The sequence below is a fragment of the Dioscorea cayenensis genome, unplaced genomic scaffold (assembly GCF_009730915.1).
Source record: "Dioscorea cayenensis subsp. rotundata cultivar TDr96_F1 unplaced genomic scaffold, TDr96_F1_v2_PseudoChromosome.rev07_lg8_w22 25.fasta BLBR01001228.1, whole genome shotgun sequence".
Classification (NCBI taxonomy): domain Eukaryota; kingdom Viridiplantae; phylum Streptophyta; class Magnoliopsida; order Dioscoreales; family Dioscoreaceae; genus Dioscorea; species Dioscorea cayenensis.
Window position 1 is genome coordinate 47,202 of NW_024087619.1, and position 14,270 is coordinate 61,471.

Here is a 14,270-nt window from a genome sequence, read left to right on the forward strand (position 1 = left end):
GCCGCATCACCCGAGCTCATCATGGTTGATTAATAAATCGGATATGGCACATTGGTCGAATCTCATTCGAGGTGATCGTTGGGGTGAGATGTATTCAAACGTCGCGGAGTCGTTCAATGCTTGGATCAAGGAAGCTCGTCATTTACCGGTGACGAAAATGGTCGACTCTATAAGGTCTGCGAATGTTGGTTTACACTTAACATTTAGTGTTACCCTTTAAACATTCTCAATATTTGTTTAATTACACTTTTCTGACTTTAAATATTAATCCTTTCGTTTAAATATTTACAATAATGTTTAACCATGTTTACGAATTATTTAACCATCATTGTCTTTGTTTAACCTTATTTGCCAGGTTCAAGTTGATGCGCATGTTATGTAACCGGCGTGAACAAGCGAACAAATGGGAGACCTATTTATGCCCAGACATACATTCGAAGGTAGAGATCATTGTTGAGGACGACCGAAATCTTCGTGTTGGTCGTTGTGTTGATGATCGTTACGAGTGATCGACCAGTCATGACGAACTCGTGGATCTCGCCATCGGAACTTGTTCATGTCGAAGGTGGCAAGTTTATGGTATCCCTTGCAAACACGCTTGCGCAGCAATAATGCAAGCAGACACCAACGTACATCGATTTATTAGCGGGTACTTCACCGTCGACAATTACAAAGCTGGGCGTACAAGGAAGCTATATTCCCCATACCCGACGATGGCAGGGCCTTCGACGGAAATCGTGAGCTTCGCTTTGCGACCGTCGGACGAGAAGGCAGCTGGGCGGCCTAGGGCGAAAAGAGGATCGAGTCGCAAGCGTTTGATGTCCGCGAGTTACATTGCAGCTGCACGCCATGGATCCGGTCACAATCGGCGATCTTACTGATGAAACGTCGCCCGACTAGGCATTGTTAATAAGCCGACGATGACAGGGAAACATTGTGTATTGATGGGCAACTTTCCATATTTAAACTCTTACTTACTCTTTATAACGAATTGAATGTATTTAAACAGAGACATTGTTATTTTAAACGGATACACTGTAATTTGAAATATTTCAACTGATGTTTAAACGATATATGGTATATTTAAACAATGAAACGGAAATGTACACAACTACAACGTAAATTAAACAATGAAATGAAACTGAATGAAATTTAACCTGCCTTACAATTGAAAACAAACAAAATTTACATTGAGATATACAAGTCATGTTCTTCGAACACGAAAACAATGAATTGAATTTGTCCAGATTTACATTCGAAAACAAAATTGACAGTCAGATATACAGGACATGTTATTCAAAAACAAAAATTAACCCGCTTGTGATGACCCCCCTTTGTCATGGACGCCGGCTGCCCTCCCCTCCTTAAGTATGCGGGTAACATACCTTAATCTGAGGTAAGGAACGTCTGCTTCGGTGAGCCGTAACTTTCTCACCCCAAAGTAATTGCTCGATAAACCGCGATGACATAGACGGCGCAATCGACGCTTCCTTGTTTTTAGGCGCGGGTTTCTATGTCGCAGCGCAGTGGGTACTTTGCCGTCGCCGACTCGCTGAACTCCATATCGACACAAATGTCGAATAGATTCACTGTCGAGATATGCAAGTCGAAAATTAGAATACCGATTTAAATACCAAACAGATATTAATCGGACATAATTAAAGAACTTACCATGTCCAACGCGTCCTTATCGTACTCGGACATGAAGAATAATGTCTCAGTATTCTTGTTTATCATTGTCCGTGACTGACGACATGGAAGTGGTCATTCATGATTATCGGGAGGATGACAATTTGAACTTCATGCAGCTATGCACAGAGATCCCCGATCATAGCCATAATTGTGTCATGTGCGTCGTCCCCGCTTTGACATAAACAACGTAAGCTGATCCGGTGATGGAGGCGCTTCTTGTAAGGATATGGCTCTTTGCTCGCCGACTTTTTGTATTATGCATACGAAAGCGTCCATCACATCATCGATGATCATCTCCTTCCCCTCAAGCAGTATGTATAATTTGTCGCGTGAGTCGCGACAATAGTCATTCTTCCACACGACGATGCTCGAGGTTAAACGATAATGTATATAATAAGACCATATTGTAAATATTTAAAATGATATTATCAATTGTTACATGATATTATATATAATTAAACGTTAAGTAGACAAATTAAATAATAACATAAAGGTATTAAACACTATTAGGTAATAGTTAAACACTATAATAAAACCTTTAAACAATATCATAAAAAAACTTTACACTTACCCTGCTCATAGAGCGACTGAGGAAGATCCTTATCAACTCCTCGTCAGATTTGTTAAGACGACTCAAGCCAACCCATTTCTTCTTCTTCGGAATAAAAGCTTTCCGAGCCGTCTGGTCCAATTTTTGATTGGCCTTGATCATCTCTCTCGTTGCTCGGTCGGGGTCTTCAGACAGATCTTCCTTCGATGCGGGGGACGATGACGACAGCGATCAACCGCAGACACATCCTTACATGGTTGTTCTTGTTGTGGGATTGTGTCTCGGCTCGACTGCGGGACGACCAGCGACAGAGATCAACCGCAGACACATCCTTACATGGTTCTTGTTGTGGTGAGATTGTGTCCCCGCTTTGGTCATGCGCATCGTCGGCCACGGCCACGGCAACGGATTCGACGATCTTCTCAACCGTGGCCATGACAACAGCATCATTGGGAGACACACCCTTAACTTGTTCTCGATCTTCGTGGATTGTGTCAATCTTTGATGCCGCAATCTCGCTGCCAGTTTTGCCCACCGGGTCGAGGATTTCATCGAGAAGAGAGTCAACGACCTTCTCAACAGCGGTAACGGCCACATCATCTACGATGTCCTTCTCAACAACAGCATCAGCCGCCGATGGTGTTGCTATTGTTTCATCGTCACCGACGCGGAGACAGAGGCGATTGTTCTCCTCTTTTCGCAAGTCTCTTCGAATGTGGCCCCTTTGAATGACCTTCCCGATGATGTCGTCGTCGTCAAATTCCGACGCCTCGCTCGTCCCGGGTGCTTCGATTCTTTTGAGGGATGGCGCACTGGGCTGAAAACGTCCCTTCCAGCGCCTCAACACGAGCGACAAAGCCGAGGAAACTCGGTCATCAATATCCGGCATGCTGCGATAAGAGTTGCGGTGACATCTTCGCCTAATGTCACCGGTGAGGGCTGCAAGGTCTGAGGGTCGCCATGGTCGGGAGGGGTCGCCACAATCGGGGGACCGCTCGTTGTCGTGGTAGGGGGTTGTCGTAATCGCGGGTAGGGGAGGGCTTCTCGGGCTCGAGAAATGCGTGCGCGTGGTGGGGTCGGAAGTAGGAGAACGGCGTCCAGTCAGCATGACGATAGAGGTCGCCCTCTCATCCCGCCTTCGACCAAGTGGTTCCCGGGAGCAATGGCATCCATCCGCTCGGTTGGCCCCAACAAATATTTCTTTTTTTCAAAGATTCACGAACCAAATTTCGGAAACTAACATACGTAAACCAAACAATTTAAACAGAGTGTTTATATATTTAAACGTTATAGAATATAATTAAACGGAGAACAAAATATTTAAACAAGTATGAATAAGTTTTTAAACGGTAAATACTAAAAGTTAAACGCTAAATAAAATGTTTAAACATTAAAGACTTATGTTAAACATTGTCCATGATTTATTACCTCTTTTCCATCGAGCGATGACAAGCTCGCTTTTCACCGTCGCTTGCTTCCGTAGTACTTTTCACCGTAGCACAGAGATCCTTGGGATCTTGCTGAAACGGACTTTTCTTCCCCTGCTCCTCGCTCACCAGAAACCGGACGTTAAGCACGACCGAGCAACCCTTAATGTACCCTATGTTGGTCTTCTTCCCGGCGCATCTATCTTGCACTCAGGGCGGTCGCTGTGGAATATCCTCCATAAGCCACTTCAGTGCGTCATCTCGCGCCCTACGCGTATCCCCCATGGTCGGTAGATCATCGACGTAATCAACGATCCGGGCTCGAACCGAGCATGATGTATTTGGGAAGAAGATCGTCCCCCATGAGGTACACCATCGAGTTTGACAAAAATTATCTTCTTCTCCCTCCGTCGAACAAGTTGCACTAGAGTGCTCTTGATGGAGTCTCCGTGCTCTCGTAGGGTCTTTGATAGATACCGTCCCTTCGAACGCGACCGGTTTCTTCTTCCGAAAGACCACTCGCGTCGCCATCGCAACGCAGACCAAGAACGAGGGCCACATCTTGAGGTCCGAAACTCGCGAGCTTTCCCCGATCCTCGAATTTATTGGTGCGACCATCGTACCTTTGCAAAAGAGAATCAAGAAGGGCCCTCTCTTGGTATATAGCTTCCAGCTCGATGAGCAGCGCAAGCGGTGTCCTTCGAATAATCTCCCGATGTCGAGGGGTCATGTTATCTTTCAATTCGACTAAGGTCTCCACAACCGGTGTCAAATAGCATCGCCCATTAACTAGGTTGACCGCCATAATCACAAGCTTGCGACAATAACAACACATTCAACATGCAGATTGACAAAAAGTTTAAGCGGAAATATAAGGTTATAAAGCGGTAAACTCTCGCTTATTAAACAGAGATATAACATGTTAAAGCAGAGACCCATTTTTTTAAACGAGACGAGAATACTTAAACGAGACAACAAATTTTTAAAGCGTAACATCCGATTTCTTAAACGCCAACCTCCTTTGTAAAAGCGCAACCATATCAAACGAAAGGGGAAATGTACATTATAAATATTACACAAATCATAACAATCGAAAAAAACTATTTTCGATAGTGTATACATACGAAAATGCAAAACAAAAAAACCCCAGTAGAAATCTCCTCAGGACTAACAAAACCCCAGTAGAAATCCCCTGCAGACTTCAATATCTTCCAACAAAAAGCAGGAGCACAAAACAAAAACCGAAAAAAATCTTTCTTTAGTAATGAGCAGTTAACATAAAAACCATACTCAATACCTTAGATTGCAAATCGATGAAATGCCAACTAGTTGCAGGGGGACTTCTCCTTCGAGATACCGGTGGAAAGGGGAAAAAGTCGATGAAATGACAATTCTACGAGGCTTCGCGGTAGAGACAACTCGGAGACGACCTGAAATGGAAAAGTCGAAGGCGTGAGTTGAGAAAAAGCAAAGTAAAGCGGCTCCAATAAATTCGCTCTCGGGATTACCCTACGGAAAACCGCCCACTTCCTCTCAAATCGCCGAGATGGTGCAGACCCACGACTCCCCATGCAAAGGCATTTTTCGTCCAAAAATTTGAAACTCACTCCGTTCACATCCGTTACAGGGTTTGGGGGTTTGAAAAACATAGAGTTTAAAAAGAGGGGGATTTTGGGGATTGCAAAACTAACGGAGTGTTTTTGGCAATTTTACAAACTTAAAGAATTTTTTTGGCAATTTCCACTAGTTAAAATTAATGGAATTTAAAAAATATATACACATTTCTTTTCTTTACCTCAATCATCTTTAATAATTTTTTCTTCATAGTTTTTTTGTTTTCATTCATTTCTTTTTTTAAGACATTTATTTTTATTGTCCCTTTTCAATATTTTTTTTAAAGTCAAAAAGATTAAAAACACGAGGAAAAAAATGAAGTGATGCTTCCTAACTAAGTTCACTGAATTATAGTTAAGATGAAGTTTTATTTCGCAGGATGTTTGTAAAAGCATATGAATATTAATATTAGAAAATTTATAATTATATATTTTTAAATTTATTTATGAGTTTATGCATCTCAATAATAAAAAGTATGTATTTTGTGATGATTTGTCCAAATTTTTCCAAAAAAAAAAAATCTACAATGAAATATAATATTCAATCAACACATAATATTTATTTGTTAAATTAAAAAAAAACGAAATGCCACCTCCTGAATTGCATGGATGATAACAATTTAATCTTGAAAATTGTTATCAAGTTAATAAACTGTATTAGATACAAAGAAAATAAAATTATTTTAAACAATAAAAAAATAAAGGAACATTCATAACATTTTCTAAAGTACCAGGGAAAAAATTTTAAAACTGTTTATTCAATTTAGTTTTAATATTTTTGTGATAGAAACGTGAAACAGTTTATTTGTATTACGACAGACATGTATAATATTTAATTCATATATATATATATCTTGTGAATAAGTGATAGTGTTAGTGCAACCGCACTAGTTATTGGCATGATTTGACACCTAGACCAAGTGACGTGGCAACCAAGGTGACAAAGCATAATTGATGATGTGGCAAGCATGGTGACATGGCAAGGAGACTTGGAGTGCAAGGCAAACATCTTGAAGATCTTGATGGAGCTATTTTTAGTAAGTCTCTAACATGGAGCCAAATATCTTGAAGATCATGGTGAAGCTATCTTAAAGATCTTGGTGGAGTTATTTTTGGCAATGCCTTACAACTTGAAGACAAGATCATATCAAGACCATATTTAGGTGATTTGATTGAAGATTAAATATGGTGGAGCTTAATTAAAGAAAGATCTATTCATGGTGTGAATGAAGGAGATATGATTTGAAGAATCCTTGATGAGAATCATTGAAGTCTATTAACGGCAAGATTTGAGGACCAAACTTGGGTGAATTGAAGATCAAGTTTGGAGAATCTTTGAAGACCAAATTTAGGAGAAGTTTGGCAAGTTTCATGGAAGACGCACAAGGACGTGCGCCCCTTGCGAGGGGACTGCGTGATGAGGAGCTGAGGAGGTAGGCTAGTTGCCGGCAGTCGGGATCGGGAGATTTGGCTGCATCGACTCGGACTAAGCATGACCGGGAGGTTGATGGGTCTTGAGGTCGTCCGCAACGTAACCAGAACTCAGTCAAGTCAGCAGTCAGGGCCATGTTGCAACTTATGTTACAACAGGAGTTGCAACAGCTAATTTTGGCAGGTTTTTAAATTAGTAGCCGCGGAGATTCTAAAAGAGGTATGTGCTATATTTGGGACGTTGAGGCGTCTATATAAGCTACCTTGCTCGTAGATTGTAAGTGTGACTCTTGGGGAACTCTTGGAGGAGAGTGTGTGAGCACCAGACAATCTAGAGAGGGTAGTGTTCATTATTGTTGAGTGAGTGAGTGACAAGTGTTTTGTACTCATGTATTTTCACCTCTTTTAGTGGATTGTTTTTCTCCGGGCTTGGCCCCCCAGACGTAGGCGAGAGGAAGCCGAACTGGGTTACCAAACTTGTGTGTCTCCTTCTTGTTTGGTTTGTGTGAGTTTTTCTTTGAGTGTTGTGAGTGTTCACTAAACCACAAACCACATCACCGGAACTAACAGATAGGATCAAATCCTCAACCTTTGAATTGGGAGGGAAATAAAATATTAACTCTTTAATTCAACCTTTGTTTGTTTTTTTTAAAATTCTGTGCTATATCACCAAACTGACTAAAGATATTTGTTAGTTAAAGCAGTGATGATCGACCAACTCAGTTATACCTATACATTTTTATATATATTTTTTTAAAATAGTTATTATTCTCTAAACAAAATCGATTCCACCAACTCATTGAGATGAATAATCTACTTGTAAATTATTGCCCAAATTTTGAAGAGTCCAAGTAATAGTATCCACACCGAAGACAAAGTGGGCATATGAGCATGAATTGATTGATCAATATATATATATATATATATAGCGGTGAATTTTCAGCATGATTGTATGAACGTGTGGGTTATGTTAGAAATATCTATGCCATGTTTTTTCCATGAAAGACTGTCTTAACCTTGACTGACTTGTTTATATTAGCTAACCACAAATGACCGGCAGCTATTGATAAGTAGAATTTCATGCAACACTTCAGTCCATGCATCTCCTCTATATATCTTCCATGTCCTTCCAAATTATATTTATATATTATTCTTAAAAAAATTTATTGAATATTAAGTTAAAAACATTTTAATATTAGATTTATCATGTTTAATCATGAATAATGCATATTATTAATACATATTGGGTATTTGGTTGAAAGTTGAGGTATAATTTGAAACATATAAATTTTCTGGTTTCGATATGTATATCATCTAAAATTTAACTTCTTATTCTACAACTTTTTTATATTAATCATGAGTTATTATGTTTAATAATTTAATCAACTAAAAAACTTGTTTGCACCTAGAATGATGCCATAATGAGTTTTTATTCATTTAAATATCAATTTTAATTACATGTGATAAAATAAAATATATTGTTTTGAAACAAATATAAATATTAGTTATTATTAATTGAAACTTAAAGCATATAACAAAAAAAACTCCATTTATAACCCACAACATATAACTAAAAAAATATGCATATAATTTTTTTAAAAGGTTTTAAACTATAAATGCATAGCCCATATGTGATATTTCACTTCTTTTGTTATCCAATATTAAATGATAATGTGTAATTTAGACTCAAAACTATACAAAGATACTACTGACAAAGACGTCACTCACAATTTTTCATGTTGTATTGTGACAAGTGAAGTGAAGTCGGAATAATTGATCATATAACTCAAATCTTTATGTATATTGACATTTTCAATCACATATGAACAATATAAAATAAAACTTTATATGATTTCAACTAACTTGGCATCAAAATATTTCCAATTGCCAAAGAGTTTTTGGTCCAATAATACTGACTTCATTACATAAGATTTGATTTGTTGAATTTTTATTGCTCGAGTTCAAAACATGCTGATAATAATAATACCAAATGCCTTTAATTATAGAAGTAGGCTTGTAACTCAATCCATATTGATTTAGTACCATTATTGTTTTTTGTGGGCACACTTCTAATTGTATGTGTTTATCTCATTTCTTTAAAAAAAACAAAAAAAACAAATACATGTTAAATTAAGTAGGGATTTATTATTCACGTAATGGTGACTAGTATGCAGAGTGGAAATATACATGGGCAAACATGATATCACAAGGACAAATCCAAAATTAAAACATATGGTAGTTTGACAAGTATAATTAAACTAGAAAAATAAAAATGACCTTTTTATGTTTGAATTCTTCCGAGATCCATCAAATTTCTCATCCTCAATTGAGTGGCTTATACTTTCACCATTTATTTATTTATTTATTTATTTTTAATAAAATAGACAAGCTATGTATCAAGGGATTACAAGTCCACTCTCACATAAGAGGATTTTTTTCTATATTACTATGTCCAGTGTATTTTAAATTTAAGTAATAAAAGTCTCTATAATACATCTTTCCTAGTGACAATGTTTATCTCCAAATATTTTTATAATTTATAAGATTTCATTTTCTAAATTCAAATCACATGATCACAAAATTTAACTTATCTTTCCTGACTTTGATCCATTGGAAACTTGAAAAACATGAACAAAAATGTTTTTTTAACTTTAAACATAATAGTAGTGTAAGAAAAAAGGACTTTTCCTTTGTCACGTTTTTGAAAAAATATGAATATCATTTGGAATTTAAAAATAATAATAATAATAATCATGAATTTGACACTTACCAATTCCCAAAATATCAGGCAACCTTTTTCCAAAAAAGAAGGCAACAATTTATTTTCTACTTAACCAAGTGAGAAAGTTCTAACATATGATATAATTTTGATTGAAAGTTTATAATCTTCCGAAAAAAAATAATCTTCTCAATTTTTTATTTGAAAGAAATTTTTGCAATTATAATCTTCCAAATTAGATGATTATGTATAAATTTTTATTTTCTTGGCATTTATGTTCACTATGCAACTTTTAAAATCAAAAGTTAGAGGATGAAAACTAATTTTATTATTTTTCCAAGGGGTGGTAAGTAAAAAGTTTTAAAAAAAATATTATTTGATGCAAAAAAATTCAAAAAAATAGTTTGATTTGGTAGCAATTATTCCAAGTTAACCTTTTTTTTTTGGTCTATTATAAGTCATTGTCTATCAAAATTGAAGTCAAACTAAAATTTAAGTCCATTGTAAGTAAATAAGGTATAAAAATTTTCTATCTCTCAATTCTAAAGATGAGTCGAAATTTTTGACCGGAATAAATACAAAATTTTAATGAAAAATCTAAACTACAAACTAAACTACAAAATAGTTCCATTTTTTTTTTATAAATATAAATAAACCATGGATTTTATAAAAGTGAATGAACCACGGACAAGAAATGAAATACCACGGTGGTAGTTCAAAGAGTATGTAAATAAATAAAAGTAAATTGTATAAATATATAAATAAAATATTATTTTCAAGAGATACATAAGCAATTTTTTATTTTTGCAAAGGGAAAAAAACAATATATATTCATTTCATTTGCTTAAAGCATCTAACATTGATAAACACTGATAAACATTGTTAAACAATGCTGGAAAATTACAGTTTCAGAGAAAAAAAAACAGTTAAGGTTAAAATCATTCATTAGATTTCAGAACAATAAGACCATCAGTTGTTTACTAAAGAAAATTTGCTGCTTTTGCTTAAAAGAAACAGTAACAATGAGTTGTGACTTTGTCGCTGAGAATTTCAAATGAAGATTCCTAAATTGCTGCCAATTTGATCAGTAAGATTCACCACCAGAGATGTTCTGTTTATTAATGCCTTCGGTTAATTGTTATGCAAAAAAATCGTCTATGCAAGGACCGATCGATATACACTCTTCTCTCTTCACTTCAACATCCTGTCTCTGCAGCTTAAACATCTCCAAACCTAAGCTCGTGACTCGTCGGCATCCATGCATATATAACACTCGAAGCAGGGTGCATCCATTGCGCAGGGCCTCCAGTCCTCGGTCACAGAGATTTCGGCATCGGTTCACATGCAAACTCTTCAAGTTTTTGCAATTTGACGCGACTGCTTCCCAACCAGAGACCCGGACCTCGTGACACACTGCGAGACTCCATTCCTCTAGTAATGGGCAACCCTTGGCTATTGCTGCTACTGAATCATCACTTACAAAGCGACAGAGGCGGAGATTGAGAAACCTCAGCCGTGTGGCGAGGCCACAACCAATTCGATCCAAACCATCTGCACCAAGCCAACTTCTGAGACTAGAGACATTAAGGTATTCAATACCGCCACCACTCACAGTTTCAAACAATCCATCCGGAGTTAGCAAGCAAGAGTCGGCTTCCAGATAAGCTAGAGTTGGAGGACATCCCTTGAATCCAGTTCCGGTTATTCCTCTGCAGTAGGAAATCATTAGCACATGAAGCTTAGGACAACCTTTTGATAATGCTTTGATTCCACTGTCGGAAATAAGCATGCAATAAGATAGGTTCATGTTCTCCAAGGCTTGACAAGATTTAGCAAGGTATTCTAATCCAACATCTGAAATATTACAGCGATAAAGAGTGACAGATATCAAGTTAGTACATCCAGAAGACACTTTTAAAATGCCGTTATCAGTAATGCCAAAGCAGCAATATAGTGATAGGTTCTGGATGTTTTTCCCTGAATCACTCAACAGGGTCAATGCTGAATCTGATAACTCTGTGAAACCGGCTAGAGAGATTGAGCTGAGATGTGGAAAACGAACAAGTAGTCTTGGCAGATACAGTGCATAGGTTCGGTAGATTTTGGGGTTGTAACAGAACTGGAAGATCAATGATCTGCGTGATGAATTTTGAATCTGAAACCAACATTTGCAAGTTAAGCCAAAGGCATTGCGATCCATGGTATTTTCAAGCTTTTGAAATATCATCTGTAACAAATCATAAGGCAGCATGGTGATGGCCTTTTGAGCTACACCTGACTCCATGAAAGTCTTACTAAAACAAGATATGAAAGGAATCTATCCTGTCATTGTTCAGTAAGCTGTAGTGCTCGAATCTTTATTCTGTATTTTTGGCAAGTTAAAGAGGATGAGCTGGGAGGTTCAGAGCCACAAAGCACAGTTGACTCTCCATATCCACAACCTATGAGAACTCCACAATTACGGCAGAGAAGCTTGGTTCTTGTGCGATAACGACCCCAAAATAAGGGAAGACAGTTTACCTCATCCACTTGAGTGAATCTACTGAGATCAACAGAGTGAAAAGATATGACACCCTTCTTGATAGATTTACTATAATCAGTTGATACTCCAGGAGTAATCCGGTTAGAAGATGTTAAATTCAATGCATATCCACATGATCCACAGCTGCATGAGCCCACAATGGGTAAGTTGGCCTTATGCCATCATAATTGATTATCAAAGGAAATATACCACATGATTAACCTTGAATTCCAGATATCACATGATAGATTAGATACATATGGTTAATGAGGATTTCGAGATTAAAAAAAAAAGGCAATAAAAGATTATAAACTTCATGTCATTTAAACGTATGATACAAAGCAAATAACCATTAAGGCAGCAAATTGTGATATAAGGCAACTGTCCCAAAAACAAAAATGTACTAAAAAGGTGCCTAGTTCGGTCGATGCATTATCTTCCATACACCACAAACATATGTAACAAGCTGATAAAATGAATAAGCACAAAGTAAAGACTTGGGGCATGGTAGTAGCTAGAATGATGATGACTATAAGTATCTTCCAGAATGCACTGATTGAGTACAAAAACAGAGAAAACCTCAATTCTAAAAAAACCTCTTATCATGCACACGTTCAAAATTTAAGACAAATATAATTCTCCTAAAAACAACAACAACAACAACAACATAAACCTTATTTTCCAAAAAGATTATTGTCATCTCCAAACCCTAGATTGTTCTCTAAATGCATGCTTATTTGTGAAATGATAACTCCTCACAAAACAATTCACAAGTAAACAAAAGACTTTTGTAATAAACTTGACTATGTTTTCCAGAAAATTACTGAAACTAAATTGCTAGAACAAAGACCAAACAGAACTCCAAATCAATCCATATGCTTATAAAATGCTTACACTTCATGAACCACTTCTCTCTAGCTGGAAAGGAACACTTCTATTATTGAACGAGCAGTTTCCCTATAAATCTTATCTCATGCTCTAGCAAACAACTATAACCAGCCCAAAGATAAATACAAACTAGGGGTGAAACCCAATTCAAGTGATGAATTCTAAAAAAACTGGCAATAAAATTAAGAAATTCTGATAAAAGTCGCCATTCACTCACTAATTGCTACCTGAACTACTATGTATCCAATAAGGAGAATCCGGTAATACCTTTAAGAAGTTAGCGATAAAATGTAATACTGAATAATAACAATACCAAGGCGATTTTCTCCATTCAAAGTCAAAGCCCGCTTCAAGCCATACATTGTAACAATTTTCCCATAAACTACCACAAACTTATCCCATTGGCATAAAACCACAAGCTCTTGCACAAGTTAGTGAATCTATATTACGAAAATATAAGACAAGTGAATCCTGAATCTATTCTACTCACATCATGAGCTATTCAATACAATAATTAGAATGTAGATAAGTAACAATTCTGCAATAACTTTCAGCTACATAATATGAAAAAAATACAATATGAGCTAGTAGTTTACAGAGATGTTTGATGTCATCGCATACTAAACAACTATAACAGCCCATAGATAACTAGAAACTAGGGAGGAATCTTGCATTTTGTTCATTCTAAGTTTACAAAAACCTGGTTTATCAGCATAAAAACTACAAGCTCTTACACAAGAGCTAGATACATTAAGAAATCCTCACACTAGTACAGCATTTCATTTGCATTTTGAACTATTTTTTGTCCAATAATGAGAATCTAGTTAGATACTGATCCAACGAAACGGAAAAATTTTAGAAAGATTACAAAAATCCCATGAATCAACCTGCAAACTATGAACCCCAAAACCAAAATTTTGATGCACAATATCAAGAAATCAATGCCTGCATTGTTCAGCAACAAAACGGACAAATTTCAACATGAAATTTCACAACAAATTAGATCGATTGCGAAATTGAAAATTCCAGCAAGACTATCGAAAACAAAAACCTAAAAAGAGAAGAAAAAAAAAAACCAATCTAATCAAAGGAATTCAACAAATTGAATACAAATACCTATAAACCACATCCGCCTGGGACATCCTCGAGGATCAAAATCGGATTTTGGCGAAGAATGTTCATCGATTAATCAGAAATCCATACGATAAAAGGAAAAAAATTTTGAGGGTTTTAATAATGGAAAAGGGACAAAGCAAGAGCTGCGACTCCTGCGAGTGGGGGGAGACATTGGCGAAATTTAATATAGTAATATCCATGCTGACTAAAGATCAAATCCTGACCGTTGAGTAAGTTGGATGAGATTTTGGACGGTTGATGCGGTGTCCACTACTATAAGACAAAACTCTTGTTAGTCAAAAGGTCAAAAAAA

The 14,270-nt window shown here is 36.7% G+C and overlaps 2 protein-coding genes across 3 annotated transcripts; both read right to left on the reverse strand.

The window, feature by feature from the left end:
* Window positions 1-10,345: 10,345 nt before the first annotated feature.
* LOC120255888 (F-box/LRR-repeat protein 12) lies at window positions 10,346-11,746 on the reverse strand. Its single transcript, XM_039263656.1, has one exon. The coding sequence runs from the start codon at window positions 11,714-11,716 to the stop codon at window positions 10,571-10,573; it is 1,146 nt and encodes a 381-aa protein (XP_039119590.1). The 5' UTR covers window positions 11,717-11,746; the 3' UTR covers window positions 10,346-10,570.
* LOC120255889 (uncharacterized protein At4g08330, chloroplastic-like) lies at window positions 11,740-14,099 on the reverse strand. 2 transcript variants are annotated; one of them, XM_039263658.1, is made up of 3 exons: window positions 13,958-14,099; window positions 11,953-12,097; window positions 11,798-11,873 (listed from the first exon to the last, which is right to left on the reverse strand). In XM_039263658.1, exons 1-3 carry the CDS (start codon window positions 13,981-13,983, stop codon window positions 11,811-11,813), a joined length of 234 nt encoding a protein of 77 aa, XP_039119592.1. In that variant the 5' UTR covers window positions 13,984-14,099; the 3' UTR covers window positions 11,798-11,810. The 2 variants fall into 2 exon arrangements, with proteins under 2 accessions (XP_039119591.1, XP_039119592.1); XM_039263657.1 differs by having other exon boundaries at window positions 11,740-12,097.
* Between the last annotated feature and the right edge of the window lie 171 nt (window positions 14,100-14,270).